Source organism: Microtus oregoni, unplaced genomic scaffold (assembly GCF_018167655.1).
Source record: "Microtus oregoni isolate MIOR12 unplaced genomic scaffold, Mior012 000086F_ref0000336, whole genome shotgun sequence".
Lineage (NCBI taxonomy): Eukaryota > Metazoa > Chordata > Mammalia > Rodentia > Cricetidae > Microtus > Microtus oregoni.
The window spans coordinates 2,869,540-2,892,466 of record NW_024544552.1 but is presented as its reverse complement, the minus strand read 5'-3'; the positions used below and the strand labels follow the sequence as shown (position 1 = coordinate 2,892,466).

Sequence of the window (22,927 nt, the reverse complement as noted above, 5' to 3'; positions counted from 1 at the left end):
ATTAGCACGTTAAAAGCAGCCGAGCAGCTGCGTCCTGGGGTGGGGTTCTGTCACTTCTCCAGCTTGCTTAGATAGGAGGTCTTAGACTTTGACAGGCTGCTTGCTGTGCCTCAGCTTGGCCAGGAAGGCCCTGCTCGTTAGCTTGATGGAGTATCTGTCTCCCAAGATGGGTAGCATTTCTGCCAGGATGTGGTGCTGGCTGAAACGCAGCCACTTGGCCTAGAGATAAGAGGCTTGGCAGGGGTGGGGGCTGGAGTTTGGAGGGAACTGGTGGAGAAAACTCACTGACAGTAGCCTGAGGTTATGGCTGAATTAGTTAGGAAGCAGCTGAACTGGCAAAGCCAAAATGGCAGCTCCATGGCACCTGACTCTGTCACCTGCTAGTGGCTCACCACATGCTCTCATACTTTGGTTTTGTTCTTCTCAGCCCCTGAAGGGAAACGATCCTCGGGCCTGACAGCAGTTTGGGTTGCTCGGAATCGGTTTGCTGTCCTAGATCGCATGCATTCGGTGAGTTAAGGTTGAAAGTGGAAACCAGTTTAGGGAATCCGCTAGCAGTACACAGTGAAGAGCACTGCTTTTTCTTAGTCTCTCCAGAGCAGTTGTGGTCCTGGGGCCCTGGGTCTCCCTCTAGCCCTGGCCCTAGACTAATCCCTGGGGAGGAAAAGTTGATTTGTTGGGTTGATGTTATAGGGCTCTGGGCTTCTGAGCTTAGGGGAGCTAAGACCATCAGATTTTAATTAATTTAGTAAAATATCATTTATATGCAGAGATTTTCCTCCCTGTCCCACTCCCCTTATCGGTACTTAAAATGTAATAGGTTTAGATTCCCAGGCATGGTAGCACACTCATTTAAGGCTTGAGGCAGGCAGATTTCTGTGAGTTTGAGGCCAGCCTGGTCCCCAGAACAAGTTCCAGGATAGCCAGAACTGTACAGAGAAACCCTACCTCAAAATAAATAAATGAATGAGTGAGTGAATGAATGAATTAATACGATAGGCCCAATTTAGAATAAGTGAAGGTATCCCAGTAAAATACTTAACTAAAGCTTAATCCCTGTCTGGTTTCTTTCCAACTGATTGAGAAAATCAAATTTAGGTGAATATCTTTTTTTGTTGCTTTCTGATTTTTGAGTCCTAAGGATTGGATTTAGGGCCTTGTTCACACAAGGTAGGTGCTTTGCCACTTACCTATATCCCAAACTATTTTTTTTTTAAACTGTGCGTGTGTATGCTGTGTGTTGTGTAATTTTGAGCATCTCACTAAGACTAGTGAGGATCTGTGTAGACTGGGAATGAACTCACTCCTTAACCCCGACTGGGCTCGTAGTCCTATAGTCCTACCTGAGCCTCCCAAGTGGCTGAGATTATAAACCTACACCACCACAAGGACAAGGCCCAGCCTCTCATGATTTCTTTCTCTCTCTCTCTCTCTCTCTCTCTCTCTCTCTCTCTCTCTCTCTGTTGTTGTTTTGTTTTGAGGCACGGTTTCTCTGTATAGCTCTGGCTGTCCTGGAACTCACTCTGCAGACCAGGCTGGCCTCAAACTCACAGAGATCCGCCTGCCTCTGCCTCCCTGAGTGCCAGGATTAAAGGCGTGCGCCACCACCACCCAGCTAGGATTTCTTTTTTAAGAGAAGGGTGAGAGGCCATTAGATGTCTCAGTGGGTAAGGACCCTTTCCAAGGTAGATGACCTAAATACAATCCCTGGGAACTATGTAGAAGGAGAGAACTTACTTCTTCACTCTCTCCTCTACACATGGGCACATGGTGTGTGTACCCACATATACATGAACGTTGAGCGAGGTGGGGAAGAAGTGAGACCAGACAGAGGTTAATAATAAGGCCCTGAAGACAGTCTTGGAGCGAACAGCATGATGACTTGGACAGGGAAAGAGATTCTTTACTGAAAGAATAATTGCTGAGGGACGTCATTAGCTGTTGCGTGACTTATTCTCCTCTTGTAACTACACCTGTACTCATTTCAGCTTCTGATAAAGAATCTGAAGAATGAGATCACCAAAAAAATCCAGGTGCCCAACTGTGATGAAATCTTCTACGCAGGCACTGGCAACCTCCTGCTTCGGGATGCAGATTCCATCACACTCTTTGATGTCCAGCAGAAGCGGTAACATGGCAGATACCTCTGACAGACAGAGATGTAGTGAGGGAAAGTCGAAATCTTTACTAGGAGCTTTTTCCTAGGCTTACTATGTGGTGTAGCCGCTGCTTGTACTCTTCAAGACTGTCCATAGTTCTTTTTCTCCTTCCATGGCAATCCTACCACCCTACGCATGCACTCTAGTGGTATAGCACTATTTTTATAATACATACCTAACGACAAATGCTTTCAGGTCGTAGAGTGAGAAGGACACAAGTTGAATAGCAGTTACTGTCCTTAAAGAATTTTATACTTTTAGTAGACTGATAGGTGTAAGTGCCTATAGGAGGGAATAGGGGACAAAGAATGAGGAAGGGGGCAATGCAGAGTGTGAGCCAAAATATTTTAGCTCACTGACCTACAGTGCAGGCAATGTTTCCTTGGTGTTACATTGAGAAATTGAGTTTTACATTAATTAAAGATGGAAAAGACATAGGTCTTAGCTTGAGACAAGGGAATTCGGCCAGTTTGTGATTACCTTTCTCTTGCTGTCCCAGGACTCTGGCATCAGTGAAGATTTCCAAGGTGAAATACGTTATCTGGTCAGCAGACATGTCTCATGTAGCACTGCTGGCCAAACATGGTAAGGCTTCATTATATCCACCGTCTTAGAGCCCACTTCCTCCCTGCCAGTCTGCTGCACTCACCCTGTCCGACAGAGCACTTATGCCCTTTGCCTCTTACAGCCATTGTGATCTGTAACCGCAAGCTGGATGCTCTGTGTAACATTCATGAGAACATTCGTGTCAAGAGTGGGGCCTGGGATGAGAGTGGGGTATTTATCTATACCACAAGCAACCACATTAAATATGCCGTCACCACTGGGTAAGTTAATTATCTGGGACACAATAGGAGAAGGTATCTTCTTGAAATCACTGTGCTAGCTCAAGAAATATAACTGCAGTTCTCTGTTAACATTCTCCATGAAAAAGCTAGCAGGGCACCTATGTGCTAAAGACATTCATGTGGGCGGGTGTGGGCGTGTGGTGTGTATATAGAGGCAAGTTTTCACAGACTGGGTAACTTGAGTTCAAGCCCCAGATTCCTTCAAGTGGCTGGAGAGAACCATCTGCTTCTGAGAGTTATCCTCCAACACCCAACACACACATTATATACACATACATACACATATACATAAAAGTTTTTTCAAAACTTCAGGAAAAAAATATAAAGGATTGGGGAGGGACCAGTGATACAGTGCATCAGGTCTAAACAAAAATACTTTATGTGTGAGCCTGGCTAGCACCCTGAGTTTGATCCCAGAACTCTTGTATGAGTGAAAGGAGGGAGAGAACAGATTTCTTAGAGCTGTACTCTGCCTTCCACACATGCAGTGCGCACACATTTATATACATCATGGTCACATATGATTTGTAACATTTTTAAGGGAGGCTGGTCAGTGGTAATGTGCTTTCCTAGAATGGCCAAGACTCTAGGTTCAATCCATTTTACTGCAAAACATAAAAAGTCCATAGCATCAGCTGGGTGGTGATGGCTCACACCTTTAATTCTAGCATTTGGGAGGCAGAGGCAGGCGGATCTCTGTGAGTCGAGGCCAGCTTGGTCTACAGAGTGAGTTTCAGAGTAGCCAAGACTGTTTCACAGAGAAATCCTAACTTGAAAAACCAAAAAGAAAAAAAAAGAAGAAGAAGCTGGGTTTCCTTGCACTTCCTGAAAATTGTGCCTTTCCCCCTCTATTCCTAGGGACCATGGGATCATCCGAACTCTGGACTTACCCATCTATGTGACAAGAGTGAAGGGCAACAATGTATACTGCCTGGACAGGGAGTGTCGTCCTCGGGTACTCACCATTGACCCCACCGAGTTCAAATTCAAGCTGGCCCTGATCAACAGGAAGTATGATGAGGTATGAAGCAGGGAGCCCTAATGGGAAGTGCTAAGAGGCTGTGCTCCTTTTTCCTGATAAGCAGCCTCTGCTTCCTGCTTCCCACACCAAATGTCTAGGTTCTGCACATGGTGAGGAACGCCAAACTTGTAGGCCAGTCAATCATTGCGTATCTCCAGAAGAAGGGTTATCCTGAAGTGGCCCTGCATTTTGTGAAGGATGAGAAAACTCGATTCAGCCTAGCTCTGGAGTGCGGAAACATCGAGGTGAGAGGGCTACAATCCTTGTCCCGGGTGGCTGTAGAGAAAGAGAGAGTTCCAGTCAGTGGAACGTAGTAGAGGGCTAGATGGGAAACTGTTCTCCAGAAAGTGGTATCCTGGCTTTGTGCCTTAGCCAGAGTGCAATTAGGATGTTTTTAGTTAAAGTGAGCCATTTTCTTCTTCTGTTTCTGATTCTTCCATCTCTTCTTCTGCCACAGTATTTCCACTCTCATGATTATCTTCTTTTTCTTTTCTTCCTCCTTCCTTCCTTCCTACCTTCCTTCCTTCCTTCCTTCCTTCCTTTTTTCTTTTGTCAAAGTTGAAGCAGGCTTTAATTAAATACTGGCCAGGAGGGTGAACTCTGGCCAGGTCCTCTACTGGGTTTGCAGGAAATGGCCTCTTTTTTTTTTTCTTGTTTTGTTTTGTTTTGTTTTTTCGAGACAGGGTTTCTCTGTAGCTTTGGAGCCTGTCCTGGAACTAGCTCTGTAGACCAGGCTGGCCTTGAACTCATAGAGATCCACCTGCCTCTGCCTCCTGAGTGCTGGGATTAAAAGTGTGCACCACTACTGCCTGATGAAATGGCCTCTTTTTACTATTTTCAAACTGAATTCAAGAATTTCTAAGCTGGGCAATAGTAGCACACACCTTTTAATCCCAGCATTTGGGAGGCAGTGGCAGATGGATCTCCAAGTTCAAGGCCAGCCTGGTCTACAAAATAAATTCCCAGACAGCCAGGATTGAAACACAGAAGAACTCTGTCTGGAAAACACAATTTAAACAAAAGAAAAAGAAGAACTTCTAGTATTGAAGCAAGATAGTAGAAATCCCAAGAATCTGCTTGTTTTCCTTGGTGCTTGGTATTGCTAGATGAAGTACTTAGGAATTGTTGAGGCACAGAGGGTACAAACATTGTTTCAAGGAGGAAAGGACCTAGGAAAGCTGCTTTTCAGCTGCATTTCTTTTCTTCTTACTATTTGCTCTGCCTTCTCTAAAGCCCCTGTGGAGTTTCAGAGCTAGCAGATAGGAAATAAGACAGCATAAGCAAGGTCTGTCTCCGTGGAGTACGCAACTGATAGTGACTGTACTGTACAAGTAAATTTCAGAGGGCGAGAACACTGGGGTGGACCCAAATCACATTGTACATAGAATTCTTGATAGAAATAGAATGGAAGTAGTGATTGCAAGTATAGAGAATTCCTTGGGAAATTCTTGGCAATGCTTTTGAGACTTTCCTGGTTTTGAGTCATAGTCTACACTAAACACTGACCATGGGAATTCTTTAGATTGCTCTAGAAGCAGCCAAAGCCCTGGATGACAAGAACTGCTGGGAGAAGCTGGGAGAAGTGGCCCTGCTACAGGGTAATCACCAGATTGTAGAAATGTGCTATCAGCGTACCAAAAACTTTGACAAACTTTCCTTCTTGTACCTTATTACTGGCAACCTGGAGAAACTTCGTAAAATGATGAAGATTGGTGAGTTCCTTTAAAACTAAGGTTGGGTGCCGGGCGGTGGTGGCGCACGCCTTTAATCCCAGCACTCGGGAGGCAGAGGCAGGCGGATCTCTGTGAGTTCGAGGCCAGCCTGGTCTACAAGAGCTAGATCCAGGACAGGAACCAAAGCTACGGAGAAACCCTGTCTCAAAAAATCCAAAAAAAAAAAAAAAAAAAAAAACTAAGGTTGGGAAGTGTGGAACTTGTGGGGAAGGAAGAAGGTAAATAGAGGAGAGAGGTCTCTAGAGAGAAGGCTTAAGTTGGTTTCTCGTTGACTTGATGCAGCTGAGATCCGAAAGGACATGAGTGGCCATTATCAGAATGCCCTATACCTGGGTGATGTGTCAGAGAGAGTACGAATCCTGAAGAACTGTGGACAGAGTAAGTATCTACCCACTACCCACCAACTTCCTTGAGACCTTTGGAAGTATTTTTTGGGAATTGCTCTTTATTGTACTGTGTGTCTGTGTGTGTGTGTCTGTGTGAAAAATAATAGTATGTTTAATTTTTTTTTCCAAACCAAATGGTGGTGGAGCCAGACAAGGAGTCCTGTTTCTTAACTTGCACTGGAAAGATTAAACTCATGCAGTTTACAGGACTTGATTTGTTGTTGCTCTTGTTTGTTTGTTGACAACTTACTGTATGCAAAATATGCTAGAATTTGAGATCCATTAAGGAACAAGTTCCAATCCTGAGTCCAATTCCCAACAATCACATGGTGGCTCACAACCATCTGTAATGAGATCTGGTGCTCTCTTGAGGAAGAGACCTGCTCAGTCATCCTTATCAACTTAGACCAACTATGAAACCCAATATGGATAAGTTCAACAGAACCAACATATACAGGCTGCCCATGCATTGCCAGGGCATAAATTTCAAATTCATTCGTTCATTCATTCATTCATTCCAAAGAAGGATACCTAAAATATAATTGTTTTTTAATTTAATTTACTTTTAACAAACATTTAATTATAATAGACTCTAATAGAACACTTCTAGTAAGTGACAAAAGATGTGACAATGAACTCAGATGTTTAAGCAGGAATGGAATCAAGGGTCACAGTCATCAGGCACAACAAACAAGTTTCTTTTTACCAGATTTTTTTCATCCATGTTTTTAGCATGCTTCTTGGGCTGTTTCAGGGACTACTTGCCACATTTGTGATATCTATTGCCCCTTTCCAAGATATATTGTAAAACAGCTGAGGGAACCAACTCCCAACAGATTGTCCTCTGGTCTTCACATGTGTGCTGTGAGACTTCCACACAAACATGAATACACAATAAACATACAAAAAAATTTATAAGGGCTGGAGAGTTGGCTCAGTGGTTAAGAGCACTGCCTGCTCTTCCAAAGGTCCTGAGTTCAATTCCCAGCAACCACATGGTGGCTCACAACCATCTGTAATGAGGTCTGGTGTCCTCTTCTGGCCTGCAGACATACACACAGACAGAATATTGTATACATAATAAATAAATAAATATTTTTAAAAAATTAATAAATAAAACATTCATCCCCTCACATTTGGAATATGGCTTAGCTTTGGTTCAGTGTGTTCTATTAAAGCTGCATTCAAAGGGTGGCCACTACTGTAGACACACAAAGACCCAACAGGAGAAGAATGCATTTCCACACTCACTTGTATGGGTGTGGGTGGTTTTTGGGTCTTTGTTCTCCTTTGTCTGAGAGGCAGCATAATCTTGCCATGTTGCCTTTTCCATCATAAAATTCACAACATGGTACCTGGTTACCCTCAGAACAGGTAATCAAGATGACACCCAAATAGAATCCACAATTACTGTAAGCTGATCTTGGGTGTGACAGTTCATCACTTCCGATATATTCTGTATATTAGAAGCTAGTTAACAACCTCAGGCTGCACTTAGGGTTGGGTATTAGGAAGCATCTGGGTACTAGGAGATAGGGGTCACCCCCTCCCTCAGGAGTCTACTGAAATAACATTCTCTTGGGACTGTAATTATACCACAAAGCCTGTGTTTTCTTTAGAATCCCTGGCCTATCTCACAGCTGCTACACATGGCTTAGATGAGGAAGCTGAGAGTCTGAAGGAGACATTTGACCCCGAGAAGGAGACAGTGAGTATTTACACATGTGTCTCTGATAACAGGATTCATTCTTATCTTGGGATAATTTAAAACCATAAATTTTACTCAGCAAACTATTGAGAGATGTCTAGGGGAAGCAGCATAACCTTTTCTGTGTGATGCTGTTGAGAGCCTGAGAGCTGTTCATCCTTAACGTCTCCATTATTCCACCTCTCAGATCCCAGAGATCGATCCTAATGCCAAGCTGCTCCAGCCTCCTGCACCTATCATGCCATTGGATACCAATTGGCCCTTATTAACTGTGTCCAAAGGGTTCTTTGAAGGCTCCATTGCCAGCAAGGGTAAGTGCTCATTTCTCCTATAGCACTCTTGTTACTAGTTTTATAGAGAGCTATCCTAAATGGGTCTGAGTATATACTTAGTAGATTGCTTGCCTAGCATGTGGAACTCTGGGTTCAGTCCCTACTGTTATGCACATAACTGACACACACCTGCAATACCAGCTAGGGATGTAGAGGTAAGAGAATAAAAAATTCAAGGTCATCCTTGGCCACATAGTCAGTTTTAGGACAGTCTGAACTACATGAGACCCTGTTTTAAAAACAAACAAACAAAAAACATTTTTAGAAGGTACCAGTAAGTAACAGTTTCATCTGTTCTTTTTGCTGTGTGAAGTTTCACAGAGCACTGAAATGCTAGCCAGGGCTAGGATGTAGTCTCACAAACTGAGGAAAAGTTTTTTGAGAGCATTAAAGAGAATGTGAGCCAGATGTGACACATACCTATACTCTCAGCAATTAGGAAGTTGATGCAGAGGAGACAAGAATTCAAAGCCAGCCATCACAGATTACATAACTAGTTGAAGGTCAGGCTGGGCCTCATGAAACCCTTTCTCGGCTCTCTAGCCCTACCCGCCCCCCCACATACACACACCTAAAACAAACAAACAAACAAAATAGAGTTTAGGGGCTAGAGAGGTGGCTCAGTGGTGGAGAGCAGTGTCTGCTCTTCCAGAGTTCAATTCCCAGCACCCACATGGTGACTCACAACCATCTGTAGTGGGATTGATGCAGAGCACTTACATACATAAAATAAAAAACAGAAAATGTTTTAGAAATTTAGAAAATGATGTAGGTGGTGGCTGTGCTACCCTGACATCTGGGAAGACTTTGGTGTGTTTCTCTAGTTCACCATGCTTGCAGTCATCTCCTCTCACTGTTTCCTTTTCATTGTGGGCTGTGTGTGTCTGTGGACAAATATTTCAGGAAGAAGTTCCTGGAGTGGGCAGTCAGAGACAGCCAGGTTTTGGTAATAGGGAGTTAGTTCTCTCCTACCTCAACAGGGATTGAACCCAGGGCCGCATGCATAACAAACAAGCTCTCTACCACTGAACTACAGCAACCTCTGGTTATCTCTACTATTTCCTCACTTTGTGGAACCTGTTGCAAGTTAGTATAACATATATACAACAGGAACAATAACTCATAATATATGGATGGCAACTTTGGAAATGGCTTAGTCAGTAAAGTACTTGCAATGCAAGAGTGAGGACCTGAGTTTGGGTTCCCAGCACTGTAATTGCAGCTACTCACATACACACACATTTAAAAAAAAGACAATTGGCCTGGTCTACAGAGCTAGTTCCAGGACAGGCTCCAAAGCCACAGAGAAACCCTATCTCGAAAAAAACCAAAAAAAGAAAAAAGAAAAAAAGACAATTGGACAGAGCAGAACAGGACAGCACCTTGGCAGTTACTGTTTCTTTGTTTGTTTTTTTGTTTGTTTTGTTTTGAGACTTAACACAGTAACACATGTTTACTGACATTCCGAGTTACCACTTTCTAAGTGGACAGCACACACTCCTGAGGACACAGCCCGGAGCAACTGCTTTTGAAAGCACACGCGCCTTGCCTGTAGAGGAGATCAAGACTTAATACTTGCTAGTCTCTGATCTCTCCCTCTGTCCTTTCTTTGGTAGGGAAGGGAGGAGCATTGGCTGCTGACATTGACATCGACACTGTTGGTACTGAAGGCTGGGGAGAGGATGCGGAACTACAGCTAGATGAAGGTAAGAATGCTGTTTTAGGGCTCTTCTGAGATGATAGGCTCCATTGTAAATGGACCTTTCCTGTCCCGACCACCTGTCCCCAAGTACCTGGCAGCTGCTTCCTAAATTACCATGCAGGCTTCTATTAATTATAAATGCTCAGGCTTATTACTAACTTTTACATTTTAAGTTAACCCATATTCCTTATTTACTCTCTGCCACATGGCAGTCCCTTTATTAGCTTGGCATGTTCATCTCCTGCTCCTTCGTATCTGGCTGGCAACTCCAGATTCTGCCTTTCTCCTTCCCAGCATTCTCAGTGTGGCTCTCCTGCCTAACCTTATTCTGTTCAATTATTGGCTAGTCAGCTTGTTTATTAAACCAATCACAGCAACAAATCTTCGCAGTGCACAAAGGGGTTATTCCACAGCACTCCATGGGTATTTGTGCAGCAATCTGTAAGCTTCTAACTCATGGATCAATAGGATCCTAATATTTTTTTTTTCTGACTATGCTACCACCCAAATCTATTTTGATCCTGAATTTTCCTTACAGATGGATTTGTGGAGGCTCCAGAAGGTTTGGGAGAGGATGCTCTTGGCAAGGGACAAGAAGAAGGAGGTGGCTGGGATGTAGAAGAAGATCTGGAGCTGCCACCTGAGCTGGTGTGTGAAGTTCCTGCTCTGGAATTTCTTTCCTTTTCACCCTCTGAAAACTAGAAGGGTGTGCTCTCTGTCTGTCTCTGTCTCTCTCTCTCTCACACACACACACCCCTCTCACACTGTGCCTATCCTGAAGTGTCCACAAAGGAGGGGGTCCAGAACAGCCTCCTATTCTGGTATATATCTCTGATACATTTTGTAAGAGGAGAGCCAGAGTCTGTGGCCTTGTTTCCCTTTTCATGTAGCATAAGAGAAGGGGATGCAGTTTCCCTCTATCTGATACTTGTCTTCCACTTGAAAGAGGGGAGTGTTTGAAATCTGAGTTGGAGATTTTGGTATGTTTTCATTTTGGTGAGGTGGCTCCCTATTCTATCCCTCTTATAATGTCACCTTTCTCCTCTAGAGGTAGGCATCTAAAAGGTTGTATCTTTTTTGTCCTTGGTGAGATGGTTCCCATTGTCTCTCTCCCATAACCATCACATCTTTTCTTGAACAGAGGTAGGCGTCTAAATGGTTGTGTCTTGAATTCATCAGAACACCAGTACCTGGACAGTTTTTTAAATGTCTTAATTTGGGACCTACAAACAAGTCACTTGTAGGGCGCTTGCCTGCCATGCACAAAACCTTTGTTTTGATCCCCACAATATGTAAATCAGGCACAGCGGAATAGCATATGACCATTATCCTAGCACTAGGTTGAGGCAGGAGGAGTTTTTGCTACATGGAGAGTTTGAGGTTTTGTCAGACTTTGTTTAGACAAATAAATAAAGCCTTTGCTTTTATTTGTTTGTTTATTTCTTTTTTTTTTCTTTTAGGATGTACCCTCTGGGGTCACCAGTGGTGCTGAAGATGGGTTCTTTGTGCCCCCCACCAAGGGAACAAGCCCAACTCAGGTAAGCAGAAAAACACAATTATACAGGGATGAGTGCTTCTGAGCTGGTTAATATTTGGTTACTGTGTAAAAAAAAAATATATATATAAATATATATATATATATATATATATATATATATATATATATATATATATATATAGGCTACTTTTAACAGAGATGGAGGAGGAGAATTGGAAAGAGAAAGGAAATTTTTCATTTTGCTTAGGTTTTCTGTTTCTTACTAGATCTGGTGCAATAACTCTCAGCTTCCAGTTGATCACATCCTGGCAGGTTCTTTTGAAACAGCCATGCGGGTAAGTCTTTAAAAATCTTGATCTTCTCTCCTAAGTGTCTTATCCGGAGTTCCAGGGAGAATAGTTGATTATCTATTTAACCACATGGGAGTTGTTTTCGTTGTTGTTTGTTTGTTTGTTTTGAGACAGGGTTTCTCTGTGTAGCCCTGGCTGTCCTGGATCTCAGAACTCACTCGTGGACCAGGCTGACCTTGAACTCACAGAGATCTGCCATTTTGCTTTCTAGCTTACATTAGTAAAATCAGCACCTCTTCTAGTGCACACTGTATCAAATGTTATGATGACAATAGCACCTATATCAATGATTATTTATTGTCTCTATGTATGGATTTTTTAAAAATACTTTATGTAGATATTTAAATGGAGTAGATCCTGTATTTTAGTAATGAGGAAAAAGTACAGAGAAGTAAAATACCTTGCCCAAGTTTGACTTAATTTTTAATTGGTAGAAAACAAATCCTCCAGTACTCTAGCGGCAGAGGCAGGTGGATCTCTGTGAGTTCGAGGCCATCCTGGTCAGGACAGAGAGTTCAGGACAGCCAGAGGCACATAGAGACACCTTATCCTGAAAAACCAAAGAAAGAAAGAAAACAAATCCTTGTGTTTCTCTTTTCTTGTTTGCTAGCTTCTTCATGACCAGGTGGGAGTAATCCAGTTTGGCCCCTATAAGCAGCTTTTCCTGCAGACATATGCTCGAGGCCGCACCACCTATCAAGCCCTTCCCTGCTTGCCGTCCATGTATAGTTACCCTAATCGCAATTGGTAAGGTCCATTACTCCTTGCTACCTACTCCAAGTTGGAGTAAACACTTCAGATGGTAGCCACAGTGACATGGAATTGCCCCAGAGCTAAGGTTTCCGAAAGAAAGGATCTGTGGCTTGTTACTTTGGAGTTTGGTTTTTTTACCAGCTGCCATCCTGTTCCCAGCTACTTTCACAGTAGGGTTGTTGGTGATTGTGTTTGCTAGAAACAGGGCATGAGTCCTTGGCTCTTGACTGTCCTATTTTCTTCATAATTTTCCCTTTTCAGGAAGGATGCAGGGCTAAAGAATGGTGTACCAGCTGTGGGCCTAAAGCTTAATGACCTGATCCAACGATTGCAGCTGTGCTACCAGCTCACCACAGTTGGCAAGTTTGAGGAAGCTGTGGAAAAATTCCGTTCCATCCTGCTCAGTGTGCCTCTTCTTGTTGTGGACAATAAACAGGAGATTGCAGAGGTAGGAGAGTCTAGCCACTTGCTCTGTCCTGGGCACCTCTGTAGTCTTGTCTGTGTCATGACTGTCTTCTGCAACCTCTTCAGGCCCAGCAGCTCATCACCATCTGCCGAGAATATATTGTGGGTTTGTGCATGGAGATAGAAAGGAAGAAACTGCCTAAGGAGAGCCTGGACCAGCAGAAGCGCATCTGCGAGGTAAGATGTGTGGAGCCAGTGCTGCAAAGGCGCCGTCCCCATAGCCCTCCGTTACATCTAAAGTGTTTGGTTCGGAACTTTATTGGCTTTGGGGAGGAAGGAAAAATGGAGTTCATCTCCTTGAAGAGGTACTCCATTTCTCCACCCTGTTCCTCAGATCATCAGTTCTCATATTTTAAGAGGTAGAACTAATCTCTGTTTAAAAGTCTATCATGTTTGCTTTCTGTTGTGGTGTTCTTTTATGATTGTGTAGCTGTTTTTAAACAGCTGAATATCAGTCTGCCTTGTGTTCTTTTCTGTCCACTAGATGGCAGCCTATTTCACACACTCAAACCTGCAGCCTGTGCACATGATCCTGGTGCTGCGGACAGCCCTCAATCTTTTCTTCAAGCTCAAAAACTTCAAGACAGCTGCCACCTTTGCCCGGCGCCTGCTGGAACTTGGGCCCAAGCCTGAAGTGGCCCAACAGGTACAGTAGAATTCCATCAGTGACTTTAGGGGGACCAGATGGAAGGAGTAGAGGCCCAAGATACTTGTCTCTGAAACAAAACAATAGCAGTCGACCTAAAAGAAAAAGAAAAATAGAATATCACCCTCTGACCACTTACCGACCTTTATCCTTGAAACTAGAGTAATAATTTATTCAGATATGGCATTGGGTAATTGACATTCTGAAATACTCTAAATAGATATTTAAATGGAGTGGAGCCTATAATTACCTGTATTTTAGTAATGAGAAAGCAATACAGAAAAATAAAATACCTTACCCAAATTTGACTCAATGCTTTTTTTCTATGTAGATCTGACTATCCTGGAATTCACTATGTAGACTAGGCTGGCCTTGAACTCACAGAGATCTGCCTGCCTCTGCCTTCCCAGTACTAGGATTAAAAACATGCTCTACCACACCTGGATTTAATTTTTAATTTGACATTTGTGCTACATCTTACTGCTCCATCACTTTGCAACCTAAAGGTGCATCTATAGATAATGCATCTATCCTTAAGTTACAGTGCACCTGCAGATAATGCATCTGTCCTTAAACTAGTGTACCTGCAGATAATGAATGAGTTGTTAAACTCCAGTGCACCTGAAGATAATGCATCTATCCTTAAGTTACAGTGCACCTGCAGATAATGCATCTGTCCTTAAACTAGTGTACCTGCAGATAATGCATGAGTTGTTAAACTCCAATGCACTTGAAGATAATGCATCTGTCCTTAAGTTACAGTGCACCTGCAGATAATGCATCAGTACTTAAGCTCCATCTTGACTTCTTGTACTTATACAAATTCCATTATCTGTGCCATCTAAAAACATTCCTCTTGGGCAATAGAAATTTGTTTTAACTCTTTCTGGGGCCCAAGCCTAATAATCTAATCCCCAGACTTTGTTAGATTGTGACTTTAGAGCAATGGAGCCATGTGGAGAAAGATTTCACTGTGTATCCCAAACCTACCCTCAAACTCCTGAATCTCCTGTTTCTGCCTCCTGAGTGCTACGGAGAAGCAATGGCAATTGTTAGTTTTTCACATACATCCTATACACAGGACAGTGCCTGTATTCCTGTAGTACAGTTACTTTTGTTGTTGTATTCTGTTTTTTGAGACTGGATCTCAGTATGTAACTCAGGCTAGCCTGGAACTTGAGATCCTCCTGCTCCTATGTGCTGACATTGTAGATTTAGACCATCATGCCCAGCATATAGTTGTATTTGTAGCAGAGATTATTTGTGCTGCTTTCTGTCTTCTTAAATAAAATGTTCCTTCCCTCTTCTAGACCAGAAAAATCCTGTCTGCCTGTGAGAAGAACCCCACAGATGCCTGCCAACTCAATTATGACATGCACAACCCCTTTGACATTTGTGCTGCATCTTACCGGCCCATCTACCGTGGAAAACCAGTGGAGAAGTGTCCACTCAGTGGGGCCTGCTATTCCCCTGAGTTCAAGGGGCAAATCTGCAGGGTCACTACAGTAAGTACCATCCTCAAGAATATGTCTAGCCGGGCGGTGGTGGTGCACGCCTTTAATCCCAGCACTCGGGAGGCAGAGGCAGGCGGATCTCTGTGAGTTCGAGACCAGCCTGGTCTACAAGAGCTAGTTCCAGGACAGGCTCCAAAACCACAGAGAAACCCTGTCTCGAAAAACAAAAAAAAAAAAAAACAAAAACAAACAAAAAAAAAAGAATATGTCTAGGAGCTGGGCAGTGGTGGCGCACGCCTTTTATCCCAGCACCCAGGAAGGCAGAGGCAGGCTGATCTCTGTGAGTTTGAGGTCAGCCTGGCCTGGTCTACAGAGTGAGTTCCAGGACAGGCTCCAAAGATACACAGAGTAACCCTCTCTCAGGGGAGAAAAAAAAAATGTGTCTAGGAGGGGAGGGGCAGAAGAAAAAAGGAAACAGTGGTTGGTTTCTCTCTTTGTGTTTGCCCCAGCTCCTTGAGGCAGTGGTACTGGGGAGAGCTCAAGCTTCTGCTCACTGTTCACTTCTCAGCACCAGCCATCCTCTGGCTGCTCATTGTGGGGTGTCGGGACTAACCTTTTGGGGTTTTCAGCCTTGTTAATCTCTAACTTGATCCTCTTTTCCACTTCCACAGGTGACAGAGATTGGCAAAGATGTGATTGGTTTGAGGATCAGTCCTCTTCAGTTCCGCTAAGACCCCTTGGGTTAATCACATATTGTTCCCTCAGAGTGTAGCCTCCAACCTCCCACTCTCCCCTTACACTCACACTTCAGCTTGTTAACATTTGGTTCTCCCTAAAATTTCATGTCCTTCTCTTCTATGGCAAATGAGAATTTCCAAGCCCGACTTTGTGGCTAGTCCAGCAGACCTCCCTCCTGAAGGTGGCTGTGGCTGTGATCATAGAGGGCTTTGCCTTGCAGCTTGGGTCTTGCAAGAGACAAATGAAAACCTTGTGCTGAATGTTTGTTTAGCAGATTCTTTCAGTATTTATTCCTCTCTTACCCATCACCTTTGTTTCCATTCCACTAGGAAACAGTGTAATGTAAAAAAAAATGCCATTTTTCCTCAGCCACACGAAATTCCTAACAATCTTGTATTTTCCTTGGGCATTTAATTGGTCATCAATAGGTTCCTGATCTCTGTGGGCCCAGACACTTGCAGTCTGAAAAGAAGTCTTTTTTTTATTATTTGCAAAATGTATACCATTTCTTGTTGACTTGTTTCTGTCCTTTATTTCCATTGTTCTTGTGTTTTATTGCTCACACTAAATAAAATAATTTTCTAAGAGAGCTCCCTGGTTTGCTGTTTTCTTCTTGGACACTTATTTTCATGTCCCTGTTCACATCCATGTATCTCTCTCATGAGAACAAATTCTTTGCTTGAGAATCTTTTTTTATTTTTATGTGTATTGTTCTGTCTTTATATATGCCTGCAGGCCAGAAGAGAGCACCAGATCTAATTATAGATGGCTGGGAGCCATCATGTGGTTACTTGGAATTGAACTCAAGACCTTTGGAAGAGCAGGCAGTGCTCTTAACCACTGAGCCATCTCTTCAACCCTCTATATACACTGCAAAGAGAAAAATGATACTGTTTTTTTAGTTCTACATGTTAGACAATGGTAAAAAGAGTTCTCTTGGGGCTGGAGAAATGGCTCAATAGTTAAGCACACTGACTGCTCTTCCAGAGGACCCAGCTTCAGTTCCAGCACCCATATGGCAGCTCACAATTGTCTGTAACTCCAGTTCTAGGGAATTCGACACTCACACAGACATAAATGCAGGCAAAACACCAATAAAATAAAATTTAAAAAAAAAGAATTCTCTGTTCCATTTTTTTCTGCAACTTTTTTACCTATTGCTAATTACAGACAGTATTTGCTGAGCACCTATCTGTCCATCACTGTTGTATTTGACATATTCACATAGAAGATAATTAGATAAATAAACTATATATTTACAGTAAGCACATAGTTGTCTTAGCGTCTTTTCCCATTGCTGCAATAAAATCCCCTGACAAAAGCAACTTCAGGGAGAAAAGACCAATTTGACTCACAATTCCAGCTTAAATTGTCACTTCAGGGAAGTGAAGGTAGCCGGAATCTGAAGCAGCCAGAGAGCAGTGAATTCAAGGAGTCCTGCCAGTACTCAACTAGAGGTTTCTTCTTGGGTTTTTTTTTTTTGTGTGTGTGTGTGTGTTTTGTTTTTGAGTCAGGGTCTCAGCTGGGCTGGAACTTGCTATATAGACCTAACCACATGGTGGCTCACAACCATCTGTAGTGAGGTCTGGTGCCCTCTTCTGACCTGCAGGCATACACACAGACAGAATGTTGTATACATAATAAATAAATAAATAAATAAATAGACCTGGCAGGCCCTGAACTGACAAGAGTGGAGAAAAAGGAGATGTCTATCTCTTTTCAATACCAACACGCTGGAGGCAGAGGCAAGAAGCTTTCTCCTTTAAATTCAGGACCTCAGACCCAGCAAATGCTGCTGCCCACAGTGGGCAGGTCTTTCCATTATCAATTAATTAAATAATTCTTCACAAACATTCCCTGAGGTCCTTTTTAAAAATAAATATTTGGTTTTTTTTATTTTTTGGTTTTTTGAGACAGGGTTTCTCTGTATAGCTTTGGATCCTGTCCTGGAACTTACTCTATAGATCAGGCTGGCCTCGAAACTCAGAGGTTTGCCTTTCTCTGTCTCCCGAGTGCTGGGATTAAAGGTGTGCGCTACCACTGACCCACTTGCTTATTTATTTACTTATTTGTGTATGTGTTTCCATAGAGGTGAGAAGAAGGTATTGGATGGATCTCCTGGAACTGGAGCCATAAATGGTTGTAAGCACCATGTGTGCACCGGGCATCAAACCCACGTCCACTGGAAGAGTAACCAATGCTCGTAACCACTAAACTATCTTTCCAGCCCCTCAGAGGTCCTACCAGGTGATTCTAGATTATGTCAAATTGATAGACTATCAAAATTGTCAATAGGGCATTTTGCCTATTGTAAATAGTAATATTTACTAAATTAATTGGGGAAATGATATGTTACTCCATTGATTTAAAATACAAACATACAGGCCCAGCCTGGTGGCTCCATCTTTTCTAGCACTTGCAAGATAGAAACAGGACCAAAGGTTTAGGAGCAGCCAGGCTTGGTGGCACATGCCTTTAATCCCAGCAATTCGGAGGCAGAGTCAAACCTCTGAATTCAAGACCAACCTGATCCAGTCTACATAATGAGTTCCAGTCAGCCAAGCACTACATAGTGAAATCCTATCCCCAAAAACCTAAAAAAAGTTAAATATCAGAGACTAGAGAGATGTCTCAGCAGTTAAAAGCATTGGCTGCTATTCAGAGTGCCCAGTTTGAACTCCACAACACCCATATGGTAGCTGAACCATCCATAGCTTCAGTTGCAGGGGATCTAACTCACCCTTCAGGTAACCACAGGTACTGAACGTACATGGTGCACAAACCTACACCCCCGTCAAAACATTCAATCACACAATAATCATTAACTTCAGGATAACCGCAGCTATTTTAGAGCCAGCCTGGACTACCCTATCTCAAAATAGATTAGAGAGGTGGCTCGGCAGTTAAGAGCAAGTATTGTGTTGTGATTTAAAAAGCACAAGAGAGAGATGCCACATGGTAGAGCTCACATGGAGGTTTTTTATTTTTTTAATTAATTTTGCCAGAAGAGGGCACCGGATCTCATTATAGATATTGTGAGCACCATGTGGTTGCTGGGAGTTGAACTCAAGACCTCTGGAAGAGCAGCCAGTGCTCTTAATCTCTGCGCCATCTCTCCAGCCCTGTTGTTTTTTTTTTTTTTTAATTTAGGGAAAGGGAACATAAAAAGGGGGAAGAGTAGGGGACCAGCTTCTAGTTTCAGAAGTGGCAGAAGAGGAGAGAGGCAGGTGATGTGGGATTCTCCTCTGTATGCTATGAATACCATTGGTTAATAAAGAAACTAGCTTGATCTGATAGGATAGAACAGAGCTAGGTGGGGGAAACTAAACTGAATGCTGGGAGAAAGAAGGCAGGGTCAGAGAGAAGCCATGTAGTCCTGCTGGAGACATATGCTGGAACTTTACCCAGGTAAGACACAGCCTTGTGGCGATACACAGATTAATGGAGATGGGTTAATTTAAGATATGAGTTAGCCAGAAATACGTTTAAGCTATTGGCCAAATAGTATTGCAAATAATATGGTTTCTGTGTGATTATTTCAGTACTGAGCAGCCGGAAACAAACAAGCAGCCTCATACTACAAATTGGCGCACTGTCATCGACTATATCCTGGTAAAACCTCAGAAAGCTTAGAAAGTAATTCTAGGTGCAAAAGAACAGTGTTAAGCATGGCTTCTTGGTAACCCAGCTGCTGGCGGCATGCTGCAGCTCCTTTAAGAGAGGTCTTACTGATTCAGTAGTAGCAGAAAAAAAAAAAGCCGCTCGTTTTTTAAATGGTGGCTTCATGGGCCTTGTTGCCAGTACAAACTCTGACGAGGTCCAGCTATGGGGCATTTAAATAGGGTTTGTGAGTGGAGTGCTACAACTTGCTTAATGGCAACATAGACATGCTATGTACCTGAAAATGGGGCTGTGAGCATGGCTGGCTCTAAACAGACCTCTGCTCCACCATGTTGGACTGAGTGAAGCAAAAAGACAGAGCAGCCGAGCTGTTTAGCATTTACAGAAGCCATCCTGGTCCAGAGCAGCCTAGCTGTTTAGCATTTACAGAAGCCATCCTGGTCAAGAAAGGATTACAGATAGGCAACAAGGACATATTCAGATATAAAGACCTTTAAATGAGACACAGTGTTTTAAAAATGTACATACACTTGGGAGAGAAGAAAAAATGAGAGAGAATAAATGTAATATAAAAGAATACAGGCAGTCATAGATTAAAGGAGTAAAGATAATAAAATAAATATTAAACTTGTAGAAAAAATAATAGAGTAAGAAAAATATAAGTCATGTAAAGATGGAATATACACAGAGAGTCTAGATTATGTATATTATTGTGTTTTCTTTGAATTTTTTGATTGTGAATGAGCTAAGTACAGAGAGACATTTCATTGTACATACTGTTAAACTAAACCAGCATATATACTCTAAAGGTATCTTGACTTCAAAATTTGGGTCTAAGGATATGTTGCTTTGGAAAAGAAGTTCTTTTTTTTTGTTTCCACAGAGGATGAGAACCTATGGAATCCTTCCAGACTAATGTGGTTTGATGGACCAAGAGCCCCTGAAAGGTCACCTTGAATACCCCCCAAACAAATAACTTTGCCCAACATAAAGCAGGAAGCAGTTTGGAGAAGAACTATGCCCATATTACCAAATATTGTTTATAAATGTTCCTTTACATTTTAAAGGGGAATATGATATAGAGATTTGCATTGGTATGGATCTTGATCTATTGATACAAATTTAAGGTCAATTTTGTGTATATATATACATATATATATATATATATATATATGCTCTTGATTAAGATATTGTGTTTGTGCAGCTCATCTAAAAATGTAATGTATAATTAAGAAATATAGGTTAATAGATAATAATCTCTAATAGTCAAGCTTATAGTCATGTTAGTTACATTTTCCAGATGTGCAGAGATATATTTCAGATGGATAGGCATTCTTCAAACCTTTCAAAGACTACAGAATACGACATTTAAAATGTTTTAAGAATTTAGGAGTTAGCCGGTCGATGGTGGCGCACGCCTTTAATCCCAGCACTCAGGAGGCAGATGCAGGCGGATCTCTGTGAGTTCGAGACCAGCCTGGTCTACAGAGCTATGATGGAGAAAGGTCATTGGTTACATAAAAAGAAACTACTTGGCCCTCATTGGTTAGAAGATAGGTGGGAGGAGTAAACAGAACAGAACGCTGGGAGGAAGAGGAAGTGAGCTCAGACTCCACAGCTCTCCTCTCGGGAGCAGACGCCTCAGAGAGATGCCATGCTCCGCTCTCCCGGGCAGACACATGCGATGAAGCAAGCCGCCAGGTTAGACATGCTGAACCTTTCCCGGTAAGACTGGTGCTCACAGATTATTAGAGATGGGTTGATCGGGATGTGAGAATTAGCCTGTAAGGGCTAGAGCTAAAGGGCCAAGCAGTGTTTAAATGAATACAGTTTGTGTGTTGTTATTTCGGAGCATAAGCTAGCCAGGCTGCCGGGGTGTTGGGGATGCAGCCCCGCCGCTCATATTACTACAGAGCTAGTTCCAGGACAGGCTCCAAAGCCACAGGGAAACCCTATCTCGAAAAAAAAAAAAAAGAACTTAGGACTTTTCATGACAGTAAGACACATGTGCTCCTGGAAGCACCAAATTACTTCAAGAGGAAGATGAACATCGAAGAGGCTCCTTATGGAGTTGGTTAGTCATTTGGACAAGAAACTACTCTCACCTGGACTGCTTGATATTATGCTGTATGAACTGGACATTCAGGACCCACAGAAAAATGACTGCTGAACTTGCCTAAAGATGAGATGGTCCTTCAGGGTTCCTGCTACATGAAAGAATCTGCCAGACATTCTGTAGGAAATAGAAGAAATCAACTGATGAACTTTACCATTACAAGGCAGAGCAGATCTTCAAATTTCCTACTTTGTGGAAAAGTCTGCTGGATACTATGGGCCTATAGGCTGAAGATGGATGCTCCAACAATATAGAAGAACTTTGGGTGACTGTTCAGGCAGTGAGATGTCTCTGTCGATTCTAGAGTTTTTTGAAGTTGTTTACAATACCCTTCCTGTTTACTTAGGTAATATTATATCCTTCTGGAGTCTTTGATGGAGTTGAAGAATATATAGTTTTCCTTAGTTATGATAAAAGATAAAGTAGATATAAATATTCTAACTGTAATTCTTGCTTGATACCTGTTCTATGTAATTTTACTATGTTAAAGTTCAAGCCTTACTTTTTATTTAAACATAAAAAGGGAGGTGATGTGGGATTCCCCTCTGTATGCTTTGAATACCATTGATTAATAAGGAAACTGCTTTGAGCCTACTGCAGAGCAGGACAGAGCAGAGCTAGGCAGGGAAAACTAAACTGAATGCTGGGAGAAAGGAGGCAGAGTCAGAAGGAGAAGCCATGTGCCCTGCCAGAGACAGATGCCGGAACTTTACCTGTAAACCTCGTGGCAATACACAGATTGATGGAGATGGGTTAATTTAAGATATGAGTTAGCCACAAATATGCTTTAAGCTATTGGTCAAACAGTATTGCAAATAATATGGTTTCTATGTGATTATTTCGGGGCTGAGCAGCTGGGAACAAACAAGCAACCTTCTATAACAGGCAGAGAAGTTGGGGAAGAGACAGAGACAAGCAGAGAAGCAGAAACAGAGGAACAGATGGGAGGAAAAATGAGGGGAGGTGGGCAAGGCTCACGTTTTAAAAGGGAGCATAGCAAATGTACACAGAAGATGTTCTTAGTGGCTGCAGCTAAGGACGTGTCCTGTCAGGACCTCAAGGGCAGGCCAGTACAGATGCCTGATTACTGGCATATTGTTCTTCCAGAGTTCCTGGGTTCAGTTCTGATCACCCAGGCAAGGTGGTTGAGGACTCCAGCTCCAGGCGAGTCAGTGTTTTGTTTTGACCTTTATGAGCACCTGCACTCACATGAAAACCCATATGTAGCTGTATATAAACACACAGCTGGAAATGCTCCATTGTAGAGTGCTGGCTTAGTATGTACAGGATCCTGGACTTAGTTTCTAGCACTACATATGGTAGCACACAACTTTCTCAAAAACTTGATAAATGTAGAAATTTTGTTCAATTAGTTACTGGGTATTGATCCCAGGTTT

General features: G+C 42.6%; 1 protein-coding gene across 2 annotated transcripts in view; it reads left to right on the top strand.

Moving 5' to 3' along the window:
• Window positions 1-16,382, top strand: part of Copa (COPI coat complex subunit alpha) — a 49,367-nt gene extending 32,985 nt beyond the window's left edge. Inside the window, exons 14-33 of one of the 2 annotated variants that reach the window (XM_041643428.1) lie at window positions 428-510; window positions 1,989-2,128; window positions 2,659-2,744; window positions 2,848-2,986; window positions 3,866-4,028; window positions 4,127-4,273; window positions 5,551-5,740; window positions 6,044-6,139; window positions 7,767-7,855; window positions 8,043-8,166; window positions 9,804-9,893; window positions 10,428-10,537; window positions 11,350-11,427; window positions 11,654-11,722; window positions 12,348-12,484; window positions 12,752-12,938; window positions 13,022-13,132; window positions 13,440-13,601; window positions 14,912-15,106; window positions 15,727-16,382. In XM_041643428.1, coding sequence (XP_041499362.1) covers window positions 428-510; window positions 1,989-2,128; window positions 2,659-2,744; window positions 2,848-2,986; window positions 3,866-4,028; window positions 4,127-4,273; window positions 5,551-5,740; window positions 6,044-6,139; window positions 7,767-7,855; window positions 8,043-8,166; window positions 9,804-9,893; window positions 10,428-10,537; window positions 11,350-11,427; window positions 11,654-11,722; window positions 12,348-12,484; window positions 12,752-12,938; window positions 13,022-13,132; window positions 13,440-13,601; window positions 14,912-15,106; window positions 15,727-15,786 — 2,456 coding nt within the window. In that variant the 3' untranslated portion in view covers window positions 15,787-16,382. Of the gene's footprint in view, window positions 1-427; window positions 511-1,988; window positions 2,129-2,658; window positions 2,745-2,820; window positions 2,987-3,865; window positions 4,029-4,126; window positions 4,274-5,550; window positions 5,741-6,043; window positions 6,140-7,766; window positions 7,856-8,042; window positions 8,167-9,803; window positions 9,894-10,427; window positions 10,538-11,349; window positions 11,428-11,653; window positions 11,723-12,347; window positions 12,485-12,751; window positions 12,939-13,021; window positions 13,133-13,439; window positions 13,602-14,911; window positions 15,107-15,726 lie in introns of both variants that reach the window. The other variant, XM_041643427.1, reaches the window with a different exon arrangement.
• The last annotated feature ends 6,545 nt before the right edge of the window (window positions 16,383-22,927 follow it).